At 29.3% G+C, this 23062-nt stretch overlaps 1 protein-coding gene across 9 annotated transcripts in view; it reads right to left on the bottom strand.

Moving 5' to 3' along the window:
* Window positions 1-23062, bottom strand: part of LOC140675821 (uncharacterized) — a 57148-nt gene that overhangs the window by 7540 nt on the left and 26546 nt on the right. For 3 of the 9 annotated variants that reach the window (XM_072910418.1, XM_072910413.1, XM_072910415.1), the window contains exons 2-6: window positions 15905-15999; window positions 14581-14780; window positions 13633-13870; window positions 872-978; window positions 323-403 (exon numbers count right to left, since the gene is read on the bottom strand). In XM_072910418.1, the coding sequence (XP_072766519.1) occupies window positions 323-403; window positions 872-978; window positions 13633-13870; window positions 14581-14780; window positions 15905-15950 (672 nt within the window). In that variant the 5' untranslated portion in view covers window positions 15951-15999. Of the gene's footprint in view, window positions 1-322; window positions 404-871; window positions 979-3354; window positions 3769-4515; window positions 5468-13632; window positions 13871-14580; window positions 14781-15904; window positions 16000-17944; window positions 19520-20973; window positions 21890-23062 lie in introns of those variants that run through there. The other 6 variants (XM_072910417.1, XM_072910414.1, XM_072910419.1 and 3 more) reach the window with 6 other exon arrangements.

Below are 23062 nucleotides of genomic sequence, written 5' to 3'. Positions count from 1 at the left end.
CGGTGTGCAATTATAAATATAAGTATAAAATTATTTTATTAATTATATTAGTATAATTAATTATATATTAATTAATTATACTATTATATTTATTAATTACGAATTTCTTTGAAAATATATGAAAACAATTTCATTGTAAACGATATACCTTCATAACAGGAAAATCGCGATATAATAAAGCAGTGAGAATATATCTTGTGTTCTTCTAGTTATTCTGCGGAAAAGAACGGAAGAGCTTACATGGGTGCAAATTACGTGTAGAGCGATAAACGTTACGAAAGTATAGAAGGGAAGAAAAGAGATGAAATTAGTGAGAATTCACCTGCAACATAGGAATTGCCTTGACCTGTTCCTCCAACTCTTTCATCCTTTCCAAAGACATCGCCATTTGTTCTCTGATATTCTGTGTAATACATAAAAAAAGTAGTTCATTATTACTATTATTTCTGTACTTTTAATTTTCATAAAAAATTGCGCATTTTAATTAAATTTATTTATCTTTAATATCTTATTTATAATATAGAATATATTTAATTATGAATATATTTAAATATATTTATATTATTATATTTATCTTATTAATATTTTATTTATTTATAACAAAATAAAAATCTAAATAAAATAAAAACTCTATTATTATTAACATTATAATTAAAATCTATAGTTAAGAATTTTAATTGAAAAAAATAGAAATAGAAACAATTCATGTTAATATACAGATGTTTACAATGAAACGATGAAAAAAATAAAATTATTACATACAACTTTGCATCTGCACAAATTTAAATTGTTCGAGTTTTAAACGTATATTATATATTATGTAGTATATATCCATATATATATTTTTTTTATAATAACATGAATTTCGTACCTGAAGCGCACCAGTACTGAGGTTTGAGTTACCGCTTCCCACGCTGGCGTTGTCGGAATCTGCCAACTGGGCCGCATTTTGCACCGATGCTGTCCCATTTATACCATCTAGCATAATAAAAATTATTTATCTTGAAAACCAATTATCGTCGAAAACCAATTATCAAATATTTTGCAAAAAATGTCGCTGGCGAAACAAATCTGCGTTTGATATTAAAACATTCAATTTTAATCGATTTATTTTGCCCTGATCTTCGTTAAACTTTAATTAAAAACAAAAAGTTAATTAAAAATAATTCTGATGATGCACAAAGTGTATGTACTCTAGAAAATCGAAATTACGATTAATGAGATTTATTTTTTATTTATTATTGGAAGTAGTCAATAGAAAATTTTTGCCGATTGTTTTTCGAAAAATATTAAATTAACTAATAATATCTTTTATAATCTTCATAAATTTCAAGAATATCTTTTTTATCGCATTATTTGTTATGATGCAATAGACATGAAAAATAATTAAACTTTTTTTCATGTTATAAATGCATTCTTATGCAATATTCAATAACAGGCTGTATTCACCTGTGTTGAGATGCTTTTTCATCAATGCTTGCGCAACTGCGTTACACAGCAGAGCGTTATCTTGAATAGAACAATGAAGAAATGCGACAAATATCGCGGTGAATTCTTTCGACAAAGTCGTGACATGTCTCATTTCGATCGCTACGTAAAATTTTCAGCACGCAAATCGTGCTGTTATCTTTATTTTAAAAATATATCTTCTGATAAATTTTTTTTAACGACAATAGAATTTTGAAATTATAAATGAAAAGCAGATCAAGCTTCAAAGTAAGAAATAAAATGCTAACAAAATTTTTTTTCCATTTTATCCATTTTAAAGTTGTCATATGTCAAAACTGACAAAAGTATGAAACTTTTGTAAATTAATTTATTTCTTCTCAGTATTTTTGCGAAACTTGAGCACAATTCTCTTATCGGTTTGGAAATTATTTAATTTTAAAGTTAGTATTTATTCTTTATAGAAAATCACGTTTTTAGCACTTATTGACAAATTAAACAAAAAAAAACATTGTTTACAAAATAAAAATTTTTACGTATTAATAAAACCCTAATAAACATTTATGCAAAACTTGATTTAGATTCATGCACTTACTAGTTTAAAAATTATTTATTTACTTAGTTAAAATTATAAAATTAAAATTATTTATTTATTTATTTTATTAAAAATTATATGATCATTATCGTTTATTATTTTGTGTAAATATGATCATTATCGTTTATTATTTTGTGTATACGTATATGTATATATACAATCATACACACAATACAAGATAATAAACGGTAATAATTATATATAATTATATATATATATATATATGTATATACCTAAGTACATATGTGTGTGCGTTTTTCATTTTTTTGTTTCTTGTAATTGATTTCAGGAGGTTAGGTCACCATCAAAAATTGTTGCTTCTTTAATTCTTAAATGATGTTAATTAAGAATTAAATTAAAATATAATTTTATTTATTTAATTTTTACATTAATTTTATTTTTTGATACTTTAAATTTTTTGTAATGTAAGATTTATTTATTTAATGTTCCAAACATTATAAACGTAAGAAACATTTTTTTAAATTTTGATAAGTTTTTTGCTTTTATAATACCGTAGCCAAAATATCCTTAAGCAGATTCTTATTTTAATCAAATTTTCATTTCGTGAAACTTAATGTTGCATGCAAAAATGTCTAACATTAAAAATAAAAATAAAAAGTGCAATAAATAATGCTCAATATTAAACAAAAATTACTTCTAAATTGATCAGAGAAATTATTGTCATTAGAATTAAGGTTATGAGGTTACTGACAATGAGACCTCATACATTGTTATTAATGTTAAAATACTCGAACCATATGCCATGCACCCTGAACATGTGAATTAGGCGAAATAAAAAGATTAAATATCGATATTCGGCGTTGTGAAAGTTTCGTAGAAACCAACATGTTGCTAATCGTCTGTCAATCACAAGATTGCGATAAATTCATTATGAGGAAGAGAGTTCATTATGAACGAGAGAAGTTAATAAAGCGATGATCTGTCTCTATTTCACGTACTGAGGAATTACATATTCGTTGTTAATTTTTCTATATATATATATATATAATATGTAAATCAACAAAAGTTCATTTAAAGACTTGAAGAATTAAGTTCTCGAAAGAAATAAAATCTATGGCCAAAAATTTTTTCTTTATTTTTATCCAAAAATATTTTATTTTGACCAATTTGAAGTCACAAATATAAAAAAAGAACACATAAAAAAAAACAATAAACGTGAATAATACAATATATGTAAATGACACAACTTGTTCTCTCATAGCCATAGAATATTTTGACAAATAAAGCTCTGACGTCACAATAACGTCACGCAATGGTAAGAAAAATAAAAATTTCCATTCCAGAACACTAACACTTCGATTTCGCTACGTCCCTGGCACTTCCATTTTTTTCTTGTTCACGTTTTAAGCAGATGCACTCAAATACGGAAAAAGGCATCGCGCGTTCTTCGCGTAATAACGTGATCGGATATAAATGTATAAAGAAAAAAGAAAGAAAGAAAGAGAGAGAAATGGACCGTACGAGGTCGTTCGAAGCAACCGCGGGGATATCACTCGTTTGATAATGGATTCTCTCAACTTGTTTGGATTTAGATAAAGTAGCTATCTATTAATTACTTTATGTCGCCGCTAGTGACGCTAATCGAAATGATAAACAATAGCGAATCGCATCAATTGCGAGTTGCATAAAAAATGTATGCCGAAAGAACCGTGACGTAATCGTCAAGAACACTGTTCTTTCATCTTTTTCGAAAATTAACGGACGAAAAACGTTGACGTTGAAGATTGACGAATAAATATTGTAAAAATAAAAACGTAAAATTTCACAAGAACGAAAAATATATATATATAAGTATCGTCCGTCTGTCTGACCACGAACTGCTTCCACATTTGTGAACCGATTCCCACGAAATTGGTACCAAAATGTTGCAAATTATTCTGGGATGGTTGCTATGTGGTTTTTTTTAATTTAAAAATTTAAAAAAAAAATTTTTTTTAATTATAGAAGGTTATGTTTTCGCGAAAAAAATGTTTTTCCAGATTTCTCTGCCAATGTGTTCAAAATGTTTCGAAACATTGAGAAATCACATTTTTTAAATAAAAAATTTTTTTTTTAATTATAGGAGGTTATGTTTTCGCGAAAAAAATTTTTAAATGGCAGAGAAATTTGGAAAAACATTTTTTTTTTCGCGAAAACATAACCTTCTACAATTAAAAAAAAATTTTTTTAATTTAAAAAATGTGATTTCTCAATGTTTGAAAACATTTTGAACACATTGGTAGGGAAATCTGGAAAAACATCTTTTTTCGCGAAAACATAACCTCCTATAATTAAAAAAAAATTTTTAATTTAAAAAATGTGATTTCTCAATGTTTCGAAACATTTTGAACACATTGGCAGAGAAATTTGGAAAAACATTTTTTTTTCGCAAGAACAAAAAATATATATATATATTTAAAATTATATGTATATATTTAGATAGATTTTTTATATATTTTTAAAAATAAACTCACGATATTTCCGCTTCGCTTTGATCTTGCAGAAGGGAATCCTCTTCATGATGAACTTCTTTATCCCCATTTTCACCGTTTATTGATTTTTAACTATTCTGTGAATCGATTATATTCACTCAAGCTTCTTTTCCACAAGGGATTATTACTTTTATATTGAAGCGTTCGCGTTAGCTCATTTTCATATTTGCACGCGTGCAGTGAAGGTTGCCAATTACTATTGCACCTTATGTTATCCATTCAATAATTTTACATTGTGGCATACTTGCGCACTGGATTTTACGTTAGATTAATTTTTTTATATCGAACCATCGGTTGATAACACGAGTAAATAAATTTAAATTAACAAATTATTATTTTGTCTTTTTATGGTTTAATGCCTTTCCAATGTATATGCAGATTTATTACAATTAATTGTCTGATTATTTTTTTTTTGAAGGAGAAATATAATTAATTCCTTCCGCAACATTTCGACTCTCGCGATCATCGACATCTCGCAATTTCGATTTCCCGCGATGACAAGGCCGATTGAAGAGGATTGAAGTTTATTATAGGACACATATAATCGCGAAGTTAGTACAGAATTTATTTCTGATTCATCTATTCTAATTTTTATATTTTGGCGAGCTCAGACAGTTTCTTTTGTTTTTCTTTTTTTACGTATTAATTGGCCTACGCTGACCCGACAAGGAGGTTGGGTCTAATCTGGCTGGTCATCAACAGGTGAAAATGATTATAAGAAAGAGTAAGTACAAAAAATAAGAGATGATTAGGTATCACAGTTTCTTATGAAGAAGAAAAAACTTAAAAATAGAATCCAGACAAAAGATACGCGCGTAACGTATTTAAAACCTCCGATCCCGTCCACGAGCGGCAACAAACTCGACAGTTTGTGTTTGACTGCTGGTGATACCGCCGAGGCACAACGAATGCTCCGACCGTTCGCGTTAAAGGTGAACGAGATGGAGGAGGGGAAGAGAGTCTCTCTCTTATTTTTCGCACCAGCCTTTTCTTCGTTCGATGCTCCACCGATTTGCTAATTACGGGAAAAAACACTGCTTTTATCTTACGCGGCATCCGGGCCCTTGTTCGCTCGCGAGAAGAACGAAAGATATTTCACGCTACCCGTGATGAGGTATTAAATGATTCTTTAAGAAATCAATCTTGATCAAAATAACAATCAATTAACTATTTTTAAATCAATTTCATGCTACAATCAAATAATTTAAGGAAAATTAAATTTTTGATCTAGATTAATTTTTTTACAAACACGATAATAATATATTCGGCAATGAGAGCCCATACGCAAGATGTTTGTCGCGAAATTTTCTTTACTTAGTGCACAAGGCACATATTTAGATTCTCATTTTTGAGCATTCTAAACTTCTCTTTATCCCCCTTGATAGATGTAGACGAGAAAAAATATCGGGGCGAATTTTTAATTTTTTTTAGTTTTAAATATACAGAAGAAAAAAATATAATTACTGATTAAATTTTCGATGACATCGATTTTAATTAATAGAGAAATATGCCTCTAAATTTTGCCTCAATCTTATAATTAATCACACTGTATAGATATTTGTATTGTTGTATAATTTTACAAGTCTTTTAATAATTTATGGTTAAATTATCTTGACTGAAAAATTTTGCGCTTTTGTATTTCACGATAATGAATAAGAATTAATTGTGTTTGTTACGCATGAAAGAAAGTTTCGGCAAAGAGGAAGTAAGAAAAGTAATAGTTAATGATCTATAGGAATTTAATCATCCATCCGAGAGATTGTCATATCCGTATATCTTTTGCATATGCGTATAGTCATTAATATTGCTTTTTTGCAATATTATGCAATAATAGATATTCAACTAGCGGTAAAAATTAATTGATACGCTGTTTCTTTAATAAAGACGCTAATATTATAAAGATGTAGATATGAGATTGCAACAGAAGGTAGTATTTATTTTGTTAACACACACATAACGTATTTTAAAAATATAACATTTTATCCAATATATATATATATATATATATATATATATATATATGTATATATTACGATTATGCGTGTTAACAAAATTAATAGTATCTCTTGTTGCAAACATATAACAATGACTTCATTATTCATATTTGTTAAATATCAGCTGATATGTTAAGTATATACATGTAGGTAAATGTGCAACTATTTTGATTAAATAGCGGTTATATATAACGGAAAATCGGCGAATATCCAAGTATAAATCGCCATTCACCGATAATTAATTAGACTATTTATCGCAATTATCGTGACATATATAAATATGCATACTTACACAATTAATCCAATTCTAAACGTGATATATGATAATTGTTCACGATTTACGTTATGACATATAACATTGGCGAAAAAAGTCTGTACTTATTTATACTACGCAACGTCTTTTCCGCGATTACGCAGTCGTCGGATTTATGTCACTGCTTCAACGGTTTTGCGATCTTATTTTCGTTCGTTCCCGATGTGCATGGAAATAGTTGTGCGCGTGTTTAGCTCGACAGGTGCGGACAACCATATGTGACCATCTTGCCCGGGCAAGGTTGCACCGAAATGGCTAAGAACAGGAAAGGTGAAGTCGCACGCGATTAGTTAACCCAGAATAACACGATATACGCGAGAATTACGTAGTTTAATTGCATTAAAACTCCATAAGAATTGTTGCAAGCAACCGCGATTATTTTGAAAGCAGCGAATTAAAATTTCAGCGTCTTTCGATTCTGTTTATGATATTCGCTAATTGTGAGACACTTAAAGACACATATATTATCATGATAACACATACGAACTCAAAATACACATCTATATACTTAACATATTATTTCAAACGATAGTGGTCGGAAATTATTTTGAAATTTCGCTATAAAAATTCTATTGCATTTTAATACGACATATAAATTATAAATACGTCGTATCTTTTAATCGTAAATTGTTTTGCTAACATTTTTAAAATTTAACGAAAATGACTAGGGTAAACATTAGTAATGTGACATATGCGACATACGTTATACAGAATGTCATTTTAATTTATTATCCCTTCAAAAACTTTTTTATTTTTAATTGTAGAAAAATGTTTCAGACAACAGTTGTTTGGTTTGAAGATATGTAAAATGGCCATTGATTTGACCTTCAGTAAACGTATCAAGGTTAATATAGAAGTCAATATTGTTTTTTAAATGAAACCAACTTATTAATTTTTTAAAATAAATTTAAATCAATTCCTCACAATATTTTGTGCTAAAAATTATAAGAGTATAATAGTCAAAAGTTCAATAGTTTAAAGGGACGACCTGGTTTGAAGCGATAAAAAACAACAATTTTTGTTAGACAAACGATTACTCTTAACAATTTTATGTTTGCACATACATTTTATTCATACTTTAAACAACATTTATGAATTTTTATAAAATCAATGTGACATAGTTGAGACATCTGCGTGGACAACAGACATGTTCATATTGACCTTGTCAAATTGCTGATATACTGCAAAGCCAAAATAAGTCATCCGATACAAAAAAAATAGATTTGTGATTAATAATATTAAACGCATACACTAAATCTAATAAAATTATATAAAATTGCGTATTAGTAAAATGATACCATTATCAAAAAATAAATTCATTTTTGTACTATTTTTCTCCAATTAAATTTGTCAAAAAATATATTATTTTTCAATTTATTACTTTCTTAAGTTTAGTATATACAAAAAATAAATAATTATAATTAATATGTTAAAAACTCAAATAATTACATAAGCCATTTTCTCTCTACATTATGAGCAAAAGAAAAAAATCACGTTTTGAGAGAAACGCGTTTAAAGTGATCGTTGCACTACCGCTGTAAACCTGTACACTAACTTATACTAATCGGTATCCCCAAGAACAGAGGGCTGGCTAAGAATTTTAAAACAATCTGTCAACATATTTTCAACCTTTATATTCCAATATATAATCGAATCTAGGTACATTTCAAAAATTTTCAAGGAATCCCATTTAAAGTTTTAGAAAATATTTTTGAATAGTTGTTATTTAAGAAAATGTAAAAAAGAATCGATTTTTTTTATTCCCCAAACCAGGTAGGTCCCTTAACTTTTAACTGTCAAGTTTAACAATATATATATTATATAAAATATATATATTATATATGTATATAAAATTTCCACATATATATAAAATTGTCATTTTGTATAAAGAAATTTTATAAAAATATATTTAAATATATATGGAAATATAAAATGATATATGTATACGTGGGTTTGAAAAGTTTTCAACCTGACCAATAAAACACGACTTTTCGGGCCAAAATAAAATTTATTTCAACGTAATCTCTTTTTAACTTGATATTTTTACTCCAATGTTTTCTAGACCTTTCATACCTTCAGTAAAAAAACTTATGTCAATTAAATGTTTTTATATGTATATAGGGAGGATTTGACTCTATGCAACTTCTTGTTTTCGAATTTGAAAAATGACTCGGAAAGAAATGTTCATCGAATAAAGTGCAAAGTGCTGTGAATGACTATTTTTCTAGTTTGGATAAAAGTTTTTTTACTGAAGATATGAAAGGTCTAGCAAAATGTTGAAGTGAATACATTGAGTTAAAAGATTACGTTGAAAAATAAATTTTATTTTGTTCGGAAAAGTCATGTTTTCTTGGTCATGTCGAAAACTTTTTAAACCACCAACATATAACTTTCCTCTATATAAAAACATTTATATATATATATATTTACATTTTCTTTAAAATTTTATATTTCAAACTAAAATATTTTAAATAAAAGCATTTGTTAAATTATAATAAATTTGTTAATATATTTGTGTTTCATTATATTATTATAAATTATATATAATTATGTGCAATTGTTAATATATAAATTATAATAAAAAATATTTTTCTCTCTCTCTCTTTTATTATTATTTGCCTTTATAAATATTATCATAAAGATCCGAGGAGAAATAAATTTTTTTTTTACAAATCATTTATATCATCGATTAATGCAACGTTACGTATTTGCATCAACAAAGTCGCAACCAGAGGGTGTCGTACATCAACACGACGATATAACGGCAATGCAATCGCAGGGTAGCGTGGAAAACGCAGGTACAACCGTCAGTACAACGACCGGAAGCAGGTGGTTCCAGCTACGCACCGACGACTTCCCCGTCGCATTTCACAGCACGAGTCTCTACATAATATTCTTCTTTGTGCGCTCGCAAGGAGAAACGATGTCTGGTTATGTTTAAACCGCGATTTAATAGCACGTAAAAGTTATAAAAGACCGCGACGAGAATGCGACGCGTACTTAAAAGTATAGGTATATACATATATTGCCGCATTTTTTATTTAGTTGATGGACAATGTCGAGAAAATTGTTCTGATTTACAAAAAAATGAATTGACATAATATTTTTACATCATTATGACATGTATGTATCTTGCGGGAATGCATCTCTCCTTCTTGCTTTTCATATATATGTAAATTATTATTTATCTTTTTTTTTATATCTTTTTTAATAAATTGACAATTTTCTTTCTATTTTTAAATATACAGGATTTCAAAAATAGGTGGCAAAACTTTAAGAGCATATTTTGCATTAATGTAACATTAACGTGAGATTATCATTTATATGGTTTTAAATACCAAAAAAATGTAAACAAGAAAAATATTTGAAGCTAATTTTAATCTCTCTTTGATAAGTTAAAAATTTTGGGCTACATAGAAGTTAAAAAATTAATAAATTAATCTGCAAGTTTAAAAATACTAATATTAATATGAAGCAATTTATCTAGTCTCTTTTTACACTTTACACTATGCGACATTGTAATAACATATAATGCTAATTAAGATTTGATTAGCAAAAAATGATACAGGTCATTTCCGTTTTCTGATACATTTCTGTTGTTAGCAATGTACTGCCGGTCACACGATAAGCCGAGAGAAATGAGAGTATAAAAATGAGCTAGTCTTGCCGACACATGAAGAGAGCTCTTCCTTTCACGATAAAGAACTCTCTCGAAGCCGTGAGAAATGAACACAATTGTCACCTTGTGAAACACAATGGATCTGGGTAACAATTTTGTTAGTCGGTGAAGGAGTAAAATGCATGCGAATGTAATTACTGATCTTGAGATTAGCGAGTGAGAGTGTGTCGGATGGCGAAATAAAAATTGTAATGATTATCTTATTTCTTAATCATTCGCGAACACATTAACTCAATTATTGGTGAACTTCCTGCTATTACATTCATCTTCAAAGGAAGTTTTATTTTTCTCATTGCATTTCTAATGACGTTTTTGCTATTTAAATATCTAAAATATTTGTTTTTAATAATTTTTTAAATATCTGATAAAAATAGAATAAAATTTTGTTATAATAATTAACATTACATTAATTATGTAGCTAACTATGAATGAAATCTGAACTAAGCATAAAATGTATTTCAGACTCTTATATTATCTTTCTTGCGTTAAAAAAATTTAGGAACCATCGCAGAAATTGCTACGGTATATTTACTTTATGAGACAAGAGAAACTCTGTTTCTTTTAAAGCATTTAAGAAAAATAACTAGAAGTACTAATTTCAAATAGACGCAATAAAATAAATAAAAGTTCGTGAAAAGCTCGATAGTGACGCGATTTCTTCTTAATTAAAGGCAAAAAATATGCTTTAAAAAATTTAAGTTATAAAATAATGAATTTATAACATTCAATGCAAGAGTGTTCTTTATCGCACTAATAATAAAAATCGCTTATTAATTATAAATGGGTTTAATTTATAAATAAAATAAAAACAAGAGACTTACGTATTCCAATTCGCATCCCTTTGTTTTGTCGAGAGAAATTGATATCTTTCATAATTTCCATAAAATAATTTTTACAATTCCAGGAGAAAATATTCAACGATAAATATGTTCACTTTAATTTGCATCACGAAGAATATATATATATATATTTTTTGTAAAACTTATATTTTTCGAAATCTTTCAGAAAAAATATGGATACCCTGAAAGATTTCGAAAAATATAAGTTTTACAAAAAAAGAATTTAAATCAATATTGAGAAAGGATCCGGTCATCTAAGACAAGATCTATTCATTTTTTCCATTTATTTAATATTTTATATTAAAAAGTATCATGACAAACTTTAAAATAGCTCAGGAAATTCTTAACCAAAAGAAATTTTATTATAATGTTTTGGAAAGGTCTTAAGGTAAGCTACACGAATCTGCAATTAAAAATAAGATGTTTCATTTGAAATTGAAGATGAGTTTCACGTGATCTTCAAGCAAACGTCAAATCAATTACATCCTCTTATGTCTCTCTTGAAATTATATAACTTTTTGTTTGAAATATTTTTCTGTAAAACTTATATTTTTCGAGATTTTTTAGGATTTCCATATTTTTTCCTCACCCTGTATAATGTGTGGAAAAGATCATATGCAGCGAACCGCTTATTAACATAGCTTTTTTGCAACTAATTATAGCCGGGAGATGCGCGATAGATGAGAGGTTATTCAATTATTACCTGTGTAGAAGGTTCTCGGTATAATTAATTTCTATTGAAATTAACTTATGCGAGACTCATCGTCTTCTTATAATAATAATTTCGAACAATCCGATTTCCACGATAATAAGTTTGCATCGTGAAGACATCGTGAAAATAATATTGGTGTCCATAACAAGGCGATGTCGTAATGAAATAATTAACAAGTTCCAGTACCGTAATAATTTCAAAGCAACTATTTCGAAGACGGAAAAAGTCGTTACTCTCCTTGCTTGCTATATAGCAGGTCATTGGGCCATAGAGAATCCCAAGATGGCCGCGAGCGGATTCAGCGCGAGGAAATCCAATGTGCGTGAAATTATTGGATCTTTTTTTATTTGCCTCCCTGTTCTCTTTTGCTGCGATCGTTAATTCGTCACACGATTCAATTTCAGTATTTTTCACGAGAAACTCGCTGGAACTTGACTTTTAACCGTAATTCAGATAAATTCTTTGTTTCTAAAGTTGGTGATCTTAAAAGATTAGATATAATAGTATATGTACTTGAAGTGATCATAAAATATTAAAAAATAATACTCATAACTAATCGGTTCAAAAGTTTCTACGAAAAATGTGACAACTGACGAATTTCTGACGCGATATTTTGATATATAGAAAATGCCGTAATTAAAAATGTTTATATTATTTCTATATAACAATTATATAATTTATAACAAATGTGACGCAAAGAATCGTTTATACTGAAAAGCCCGGGTTCAAATCCAATCAGAAACAATCAAATATACTCAATCGCCACCTTTTGAAAGACAATGGCAAACTACCAGAGTATCTTGCCAAGAAAATCCTTCTAATTTGGTACCGACATTAAATTGTAGCTCTTATATCTCTGCGGAAAAACTAATAAAAGACACACACTGCAGATATATACGGTGAGAAAAAAATATGGAAACCCTGAAAAATCTCGAAAAATATAAGTTTTACAGAAAAATGTTTCAAACAAAAGTTTGTACGGTTTCAAGAGGGACATAAGATGGTATCATTGATTTAACCTTGAATAGTCTCTTGAAGGTCATGTAAAGATCACCTTCAATTTCTTAAATGGAATACCCTATTCTTAATTGCATATTTTTGTAGCTTACCTTGAGGGCTTTCCAAAATACTATAATAAAACTTCTTTTGGTTAAGAATTTCCTGAGTTATTTTAAAGTTTGTCATAATACTTTTTTTAATATAAAATATGAAATAAATGAATAGATCTTGTCTTATATGACCGGATTCTTCCTCGATATTGCCTTAGATTCTTTTTTTTTTTTTTTTTGTAAAACATTTTTCGAAATTCAGAGTTTCCATACTTTTTCCTCACCCTGTATATAGAAGTCACTATCCCCTCTGACAAGACGTACGAATTAGACACAGAGAAAGAAAGAGAGAGAGGGGAGAGAGAGAGAGAGAGAAAGAGAAAGAGAGAAAGGGAGAGGGGAGAGAGAGAGAGGAGGAGAGGGGGGGGAGAGAGAGAGAGAATTATATAATTTAAATAATATGATATCAAAACATATTTTTCACTTTAATCGAGAGATTAAAAGAAATCTTACCGATCTCCACGAGGAATCGATGTTCAGAAGCTTTTGATGACCTAGAAGACCGTTTGAGAGTCGCCTCAAAATCATCCACGACGTCGCTGAGGTCCAAAACTGGCGAGGGACGTGAATCTATCCGCTGTCTCGATGGCGACGGATGATCCAATCTTGAAGTAGTAATGTCGTTCGCGGTCGTACATTCTTGTGGTATTTTTGTTAATTCTGCTTCTATACCCGCAAGTGCTGGACTCACCTAAAATGAAACGTGAGAGAAACAATCTAACGTCGTAATATGAAGGTGTACTTGTTTGCCACATCTGAACGTGAATTATATCAGTGCGCGATGTCGAGTAATTTATCTCATTGTCAGATCTTTACGGTTTCTTTGTTTTGTGTCGAGCATGGTCATCAATGCAAGCGTGTTTAGAGTCAATAAACTTTAGTAACCAAATCTAAACATTGGACGCGAACTATGTGAAATAAGTCGACACAATGTTAAGATTACGGTATTTTTTCCTCACTACTAAAAAATATAAAATTAAAAATTTAAGTACGTATAATAAATATATATTTATATACAAATATAATAAAATTTTTGTGTCTTTTGCAATTTTTATTTTTGTCAGGATTGTAATACGATACGAAATATATCGGATATTTGTCATATTCATAATTAATCACACATTTCAAATAAAAAAATATCAGATTTATTTTAAATAAATCTTGCTATCTCTATATATAATATTTTTTAAACTACTCTACATTATTTTGTATAAAAATTATGTTGCACATATTTGTGCATCTTTGGATAAAAAAACACATGACATCTTAAATGTTATTTTTGCATGCATGATGTAGAAAACATTAGGAAAATTATATACCAGTAATACATAAGCGATTTCGCTGGTTGATTAACGTCAATAGAGTTTTCTGTAATCAACGTAAATATGACTGATTAATTACCAGGCCTAGAAGAACTTCCATTGACTGACATTGTCTACGGCGTTCTCGTTTCCTGCGTCTCTCCGTGCTGAGCCTATCGCTAGCACTTCCGGCCGCGACGGCCTCGCAATAACGCACAAAGTCTAGATCGATGTGATATCCATAAGGACAACAGTGACATTTCGAGCCTTTTGAACCGGAAACATATGTCTGTGTTCCCACTATAAAGACAAATATCACACCTCAGAAAATTCAATGTAAACTCTTCAATGTAATAGGTGTAAATATTTATCTGAGATAAGATGAGAGAATATATTATTTATACTATTGAGACCAAATTGATCAAGATTATAATCTCGCAAGATAACATAGATTTAATTTCTGCGTTTATTCAAAAAACATTATCTATTTCTTTGAAATTTAAAATTAATTATTTATTAATTTTTAACTACAAATTCATTTAAACTAAATATTTATTATGCATGCTGAAAATTTATCGTTGATCATGTTATTTTATTTAATAATTAATTTTTCATACCAAAAAATATTTATATTGAATTAACAATCAACTATTATGTAAATAATATTATTCAGAATTCTGAATAGCAAAAAAAATGACAATTAAATTAATTAATTATATGATTAATTATATTCTTCGTCTGCATGTTTGATCATGAGTGAAAAAAAGAAATTTTTGGCCTATCTATTGTTAGAAGCAAATCAATCAGGCATTGTTCATCCTAGTTGAACGTATGTTTGTTCGAGGTTGACGGCCGCGGTGAAATGTAAACCAAAATATGTTGTAACCATTGGCGGCTATCCAGAGAGACACGGTAATAATAATCTCAGAAAGTTCGTTAACCGGATAAGTATGGAGATTTCATTTACGAATTAAACCACCCGCTCGTATGATGATATATATATAATAATGACTTAATGAACTCTATTTCGATGCATCACAGTCAATGTCTGATATATATTCTATACGTGTGTCAAGTATCTCTATTTGCACACACGGTTACAATCAGTTAAAATAATTTATGTATATAAAATGACAGTAGTAAAATATAGCATAAAACAAATAATTATTTTAATAATTATAAATTTTCTTACTATATTTATTCAATGGAGCAGTATACTTATGATAAAAAAATGTATACACTAAAAAATTTAATTTTAATAAAAATTTTGCTTTTTAATAATTTTATTTTTTATTTTATCGTGACTCTGTTATTTTCACTGGAAAATTACATTGTTCCAATAATAAATCGTTCGCTTTTTCACGATTCGACTGTACAACGATTTCCTATTATAGATACGTACACTTTTATTAAAAGTGACTCACCGTTTCCATTAAAAACGCGGGTCGAGGGAACGACGGTCAGCGCCATAATTCCAGCTGATTGTCAGACGCGCTCGTAGATCTGCATTCCTATAATCCTGAAATTGTAAACATATCATATATATAACCGTAAATTAGTCATGTAAATGTCACATGATACAGTGATGCATATAAAAATATTCACGTGTGCACTATTGCAAAAATGTATAAAGAGGAAGAAAATGGTGATACATTTTTTGAGAGAAAGTCGAGACAATTGGTTGCACGTTCTAATTACATATAAGTATTGCGCAATCAGTCTGATTTCTCGGAATATTACGTAATTTTATTAACCGTCCGCCTCTTGAGAATCACACGTAACGTATGTCTCGATCTAATTGGTCGTCTCATCCGCGTTTCTTAAATTGTACAAAGATCTTCTTATAATAAAAATTTCGTTAGTATAGTGGATATTGCGAGATGCAGCAGTTAACATTTAATTTAGTGCCGCGAAATCACTCTTTTGCAACACATAGGATTTGCAATAGCGATATAAATATATGAAGAAATTAATTAGAGTTGCGAAAATCTTTCCATCTCCCATGAAGTTTTTCGATACTTTCTATACCTCATGTACAGTAGTCTTCGTATAATTAACTTGTTTAATTGCGCGACTACGTGTTCAACGGTCTTTCTTAATGAATTATTCAAAACTATTGCGAACGATCTTATTATATTTTTACGTATGGAATAGAATTAAATCCGATATCGCAGATATTTTTCTATTAATTTTTTTTTAACATTTTTATTCACATAACTAGCAAAATTATTATAATATATGTATATGAATGAGGGTGCACATTTTTTGGTAAACGTGCATTCGTACTTCAAATCGTGAAAAAATATATAAACGTCCCTTAAATACGATTTTCACAACGTATCTGCGAGCTAATTTCGTATCCCGGATTTCTGGTCTGACGACAGCAACGCATTCTCCCGCAGTTTCTTGTCCGTCGTCTCATCCCGCGCGCTTTTAATTGTTCAGCGCACGGAAGGTGCGAGTCAAAAAAACTCGCGGGTATTTTTACGAACGAATTTCCGGCGAAACGTCACCGGAGCTGTAATTTTTTTCTAAACACGGTTCTCCCTCGCGACTTCTCGGTAGCGCTGGCATACGTTATTCTTTGAAATTTCGTGGTGAAATTTACGAATACTTGAAAATACTTCAAAGCTAAATGTTTCTTTTACTCGCTCCGCGATTGAGTAAATACTGTGCGTTTCGTGCACTTATCATTTTCGTATTTAATATTTTGATATTCTATAATTGAAGAAAAATTCATCCTTTTGTACATATATATCTTCCGAGTAACAAAGAATAAAAGATGACGTATATATTTACATATCAATAAAGAGTAAACTTTTTTTTTCATTTATATGTAGGTTGACGTTAAGTCATACAGACTTATTATTAGCTTATTACCCATCGTATCAAAACTATTCGAGAAATTATTACTACTGAAACTAATGCCCCATCATAAAAGAAAGACAGCTATTACTCAATTATCAATTTGATTTTCGCAGTAAACATACTACAATTGAGAAATGCACAGAATTACAAACAAAATTGTATTCGCCCTGGAATTAAAGATATATTGCTCCACAGCATTTCTTGATATATCGCAGGCATTTGATAAAGTATGGCATGATGAGCTTTTGTATAAAATCCAGCAAAGCTTATCAGAAAAGTTCCATGTAATACTTAAAAGCTATCTCAACAGAAGACACATAAAGTAGCAGGGAGCTATAACAAATATACATGAAATTCAATCAGGAACTGTCCTTGGTCCGATCTTATACTGGTTGTACACTGCAGACTTACCAGTAAGCACGAACGTTACTACTGCTACTTTTGCAGATGATGCGGCATTACTTACAATACACAATGATCTTACGACAGCATCTAGATACTTTCAAAGTAATCTAAACATTACCCAAAATTGGTTAAAATTCTGGCGGATCAAACCCAAGAAAACCAAGTCAACACAAGAAACATTTACTACGCACCGAAACTTGCCCTGCGGTCTATCTAAATAGGATTCAGATTCCACCAGCCAATGATGCCAAGTATCTCGGCATGTATTCCGATAGACAACTTAACTGGAAGAAACATATATTCAGTAAATGTAAACAATTAAGACTCAAATTGAGTAAAATGTACTTGCTAATTGGCAGAAGTTCACAGCTGCCACTCAAGAATAAAGTTCTATTATAAAAAATCGTACTGAAACTCATTTGGGCATACAACTTTGGGGTACAGCTTCAACATCGAAATATTGCAAAAATACCAATCAAAAATCCTTAGGATAATTACTAATGCCTATTGATATGTCATTAATAACACACTTTATCAAGATCTAAATATATCATATAATATAACTATTAAAGAAACAATCAAAGAATACTGCCTGAAATAGACTAGAAGAGCATCCTGATAAATTTGCTGTTAACCTTATGTGAGAAAGAAGAATAGTGAGAAGACTCAAAAGGAAGATACCTATTGATCTACTAAAATAATAAAATAAATAAATAAATAATTCCATGTAATACTACATACCGGAATGGCTTATTCGCGGGAACGTATATGATTTGATTAAGGATGTGACAATGATTATATACCTTTCATGACTATATTCCTTAGGACATATGTATTGCTGAATGTTCTATTGATAGTAACAGCAATATTATTGAATGTTAAAAAAAAATATGTAGGTTATGAATTTTAGATTAGTTTTCTTATTTGATAAATAATTTCAAAACACAATTTTTAATCGATAATTTTGTTGACATCAAATAATAATTAATTGTACAGTTTGGTGACTTGGTTTACAATAGTACACAAAAATCATAAATATATAAATAATCATCTACACCATTCTAGGATTCAACCAGTATTGTAATCAAGTCACTAATCTAAAAAACATATTTATTCATTCTTCTTGGTCTACCACCCATGGAGGATTATACGTATTGGCACCAGTAAACTCATAGTGCATGTTTTTTCTTCTTTTTTGAAAATTATTGCGTTCTGTCGAGGCATGTTCATGTTTTTTAAGGTAATTTTGTAATTTTATATTTATAACTTTTTATCACGGTTTCATATTTGCGCTGAAGAAGGTTCAAAACAGGAGCCCGAAACGTTTGTTATTCCTACGTTATTTCTAATGTTAAGTTACTAACTAGCCTTTATATGTATATCTAAGCTCATTGAATTATATTGTATACTGGTTTAATTATTGTTCTATTTTATTTTGTTTTGATTCTTTGCTCTCTACAGCATTTAAGGATGTTTAGTACGTATTTTTAAAAATATAGGAACTTAATAAAATTTGCACAGATTGTTCTGATACATGTTCAGAGACTTATAAAAAAACCTGGAGTTGATTCACTGAAGCAATCAAAAGTTATAAGGATTTTAATTTGCAATGAATTTATCCGTCGATATTATTATAAATATAATGATTTTGTGGATTTAATTATAAGTAAAAGTATTAATATAATTATAAATATAATTATTTATATAAATAAGTATAAATATAACTATTTCTGTCCTTTTTAGCCCTTAAATTGATACGATTAAAAAAATTTTCTATCTTATAAAAAACCTGTGATCGTGTTGATTTAAGAGCTAAAATAGATAGAAATAATAATAGGAATTTATTCAAAATTTGCAAAAGTATAGTTTAAATATAGAGGAAATATTTGATTACATAATTTTAGTCAAGTACTGACTAGTTCAAAGGATATTGAATATAATTTTCTCAATTTCGTCCTATTATCCGAGATGACATATTATTTATTGTGAAAACGTGGCAACATAGCATTCAGCTGAGCCTTCTTTTGACATTTTAAATAACCTATCTTTTCATCTGAAGAAGCCTCTATCTATATACAAACGTGTAAGCGAGAAGCGACTAGGCCTTATATGTCAATTTGCAATTTAACCAACTTATGAAAAATTACCATGTTGCCACATTTCTTTCTTCTCGGAGAAATGACAAATTATTAAATTTATCAAAGAAATAGTTAAAAATCTTCTATATTTTGTCATTATTCACTAATTAATTTTTATTCTGACATTTTAAATTACTCTGTACGAATAAATTCTTTTATTTTTATAATTCAAATTTTGTGCTGTAATGTTGAAATCGAGATACCGTCAATGATAAAAATTTCTCATTATAATTTAAGAAACACGAAAATTCTCCGAAAAAAAGCAACAAAAGTTGGAAAATACATTTCTACACTCTAGCTATGAATAAATAATAAGATTTTATGCAATCTTTATAATAATCATATATTAAGATATATGAGAAAAGTATATATTCGTCAATTTCAACTACTTTTTGCTCCGATTGTAGGTGCTAAACATCCTTAATGTTTCAAATATTATTAAATGATAATATTATCTTAGATAAATAAAATATTTTACGCATTTTATCAAACATACACGGAGAAAATTTTATATTAAAAATTACTATGGTATATAATAATTGTGGACCATTAGGAACATTCCAAGTTAAAATGCTATGTAAAACTATAAAAACTGACGTAATTGACGTAATTTTTACGTAAATTACGACAGTTTTACATAGCATTTTAATTTGGAATGTTCCTAATGATCCACAGTTATTATATACCATAGTAATTTTTAATATAAAATTTTTCCGTATACAATATAAAAATAAGCAAAATTCACATTTTATACAGATTAGTTGATATCGAATTTCATAGATTTTAATATTACTTATTTTTATTTTTTTTAATCAAGCGCATATTATCTCAAGTTATGAAGTATCATGATTACTCATTGAGTAATTTGTCGTAATATAATTTCACGTAAATCTTTATATCGTGCGCATAAATAGTCTATCAATCAAATATTCTCTTAATAAATTAGTGCAAAAAGAAGGAGAGAGTTAAATTTTTCTGCGAACGAAAGGTGATTCCTCATGTCGAGGTCGAGAGATGAAAGCGTGTTTTTCCTCACGACAGAAAACCATCTTGTTGGAATCACTTAAAGGCGATTCACGTACACTGTATAGAGAAACTAGGCGGTAATCTCATCGTTGAATGGAAAGTAAAGTCGGGGACTTCACACGCACCGTGGTCTAATTTCAGAAAAACAACAGACGCACCATGTAAGTCGATAAATTACGTAAAATTTCGCACTAAAAGAAAGAAAAACACGCAACACGCACAATTATAAATGTGCGAAAAATGCGAATGCGATATACAAGTTGTCCAACAGTACTAAACTGAATCGATATATTGTATTTCTGTTACGTTGATAAGCCCGCGGCCGCCTGATAACAGATTATAAGCACTTCTATATATGCACGTATTAAAAATTTGCGATAACACGCACCGTCGTGGAGATTGATTTATTCATCGATTATATATGGGGTGTTCGTTTAAAAATTTCTTTTGTCCTTTAAAGAACTGATTATTTTTTTTTAAGTGAAAAATAAATAAAAATTTTTAAATAATTTCTAAAACAAAATTCTCCCATTATAGTTATATTTTAGATGTTTTCATGTCAGCTTTATTATATTTTATTAGAGTTTTCAAAATTATTACGTGTATAACAATAATTAATAGTTTGAGCGGATAGGGACGAAAATACGGTAGTAAATAACTACTATCGTCCTTGCAAGGCTAATGCCCTTGTACGATCACTTTTCCATCCTTTCGATTATCTATTAATGTCACCAGAAAATTATCTTACGACATTGCTGTAAAATATACGCATGAATGTGGTAATAAGGTACTCAGCGCTCTCTTACACACGTGTCTTAGTTATCTATAATCAGCATGTAGCAGGAAAAAATATGTGCGCGCTAGATAAAGTAGCTTTCAATTTTACCGCTAAATGTTATAAGAAGCGAATATTATATAACATAATATATATCATGAGCTTGACTGAAATTGAGAGAATTTCAATTATGATAATTAATTTATACAATTATATATCCTCTCGATAACCTTTCATGAATGAAATGTAACTATGATATTGTATTCCTTAATTATTATATTGGATCCTTTTCTTTCAATACATTTGTTTTTTCTTATTATAGATCTATAAACATGCACGTATATAATAAATATAGTAAATATACTGAAAAGGGAGAACATTCATCATGATGGATGACCTTGATTTTGACATCTGTTATTAAGATTATGCCTTTGAGAAACATTCGAAAAATTTTATTTACCGCTTATTGTGTATTAAAAAGTTATTAACAAAAAAAATAACTAACACATGATACTAAATATATTAAAAATTTTTCATCTAAAAAATTACGGTGATTTTAGTGTTTTTAAAGAAATTATCGTGTAAGTATAGCTATAGTAATAGCGATTGTGACGTAGAAGGTTGTGCGTCTACTTTGTGTGCCGAAGGACCCAGGTACAATATCCAGCCAGAAATATAAAAAAATTTATGGAAGGCAATGTCAAACCAGTTGAGAAAGAATATTTTACCAAGAGAAAAACCTAATTTGGCCGTCCAAAACCGGTGTTAAATTGTAAGTCTTATATGTCTGTAGAGAAAAACTATAATAAAAGACGCATACTGCAGATATTATGCAAAGGAATCTAATCTTTCTGAATCAAGAGAGAGAGAGAGAGAGAGGGGGGGAGGGAAGAGGGGGGAGGAAGAGGAGGAGGAGGAGGAGGAGGAGGAGGAGGAGAAGAAGAAGAAGAACCAAATCCAGGCAGATACATTTCATCTTATCATCGTCATCTTCGTCGTTACTTTTTGGTGAAAATAAACTCCATTATGCTTCTTTGTATGGTAAAACGGTGTCGTAAAAAATCCTCGTCGACTTTTGTCACTTACGCGGACTGAAAAGAATCGCTTCGGAGAACCTCGCTGCGCGGCACCATTATATATGTTCGCTTTCATTCTCGCCATTATCTGCCAAAAGTGATCGAAGCGAACAATCATTCGCGGTATTCTATTAGCAGCGTGCATATAAATATATATACGAATATGTAATAAAGTGAAACAATTCCGTTGTGGGAAATCTTGCTTTTATCTTACCGACAAAGGGAAAGAGTTGCTTGCATAACGACGAAACATTTTTTTTTTCTCTCAGATAAGACTGTACATATACACGGAAA

The sequence above is a fragment of the Anoplolepis gracilipes genome, unplaced genomic scaffold, assembly GCF_047496725.1.
Source record: "Anoplolepis gracilipes unplaced genomic scaffold, ASM4749672v1 Contig21, whole genome shotgun sequence".
Lineage (NCBI taxonomy): Eukaryota > Metazoa > Arthropoda > Insecta > Hymenoptera > Formicidae > Anoplolepis > Anoplolepis gracilipes.
Note: the sequence above shows the minus strand (reverse complement) of the source record. Positions and strands in the feature narration are given on the sequence as shown.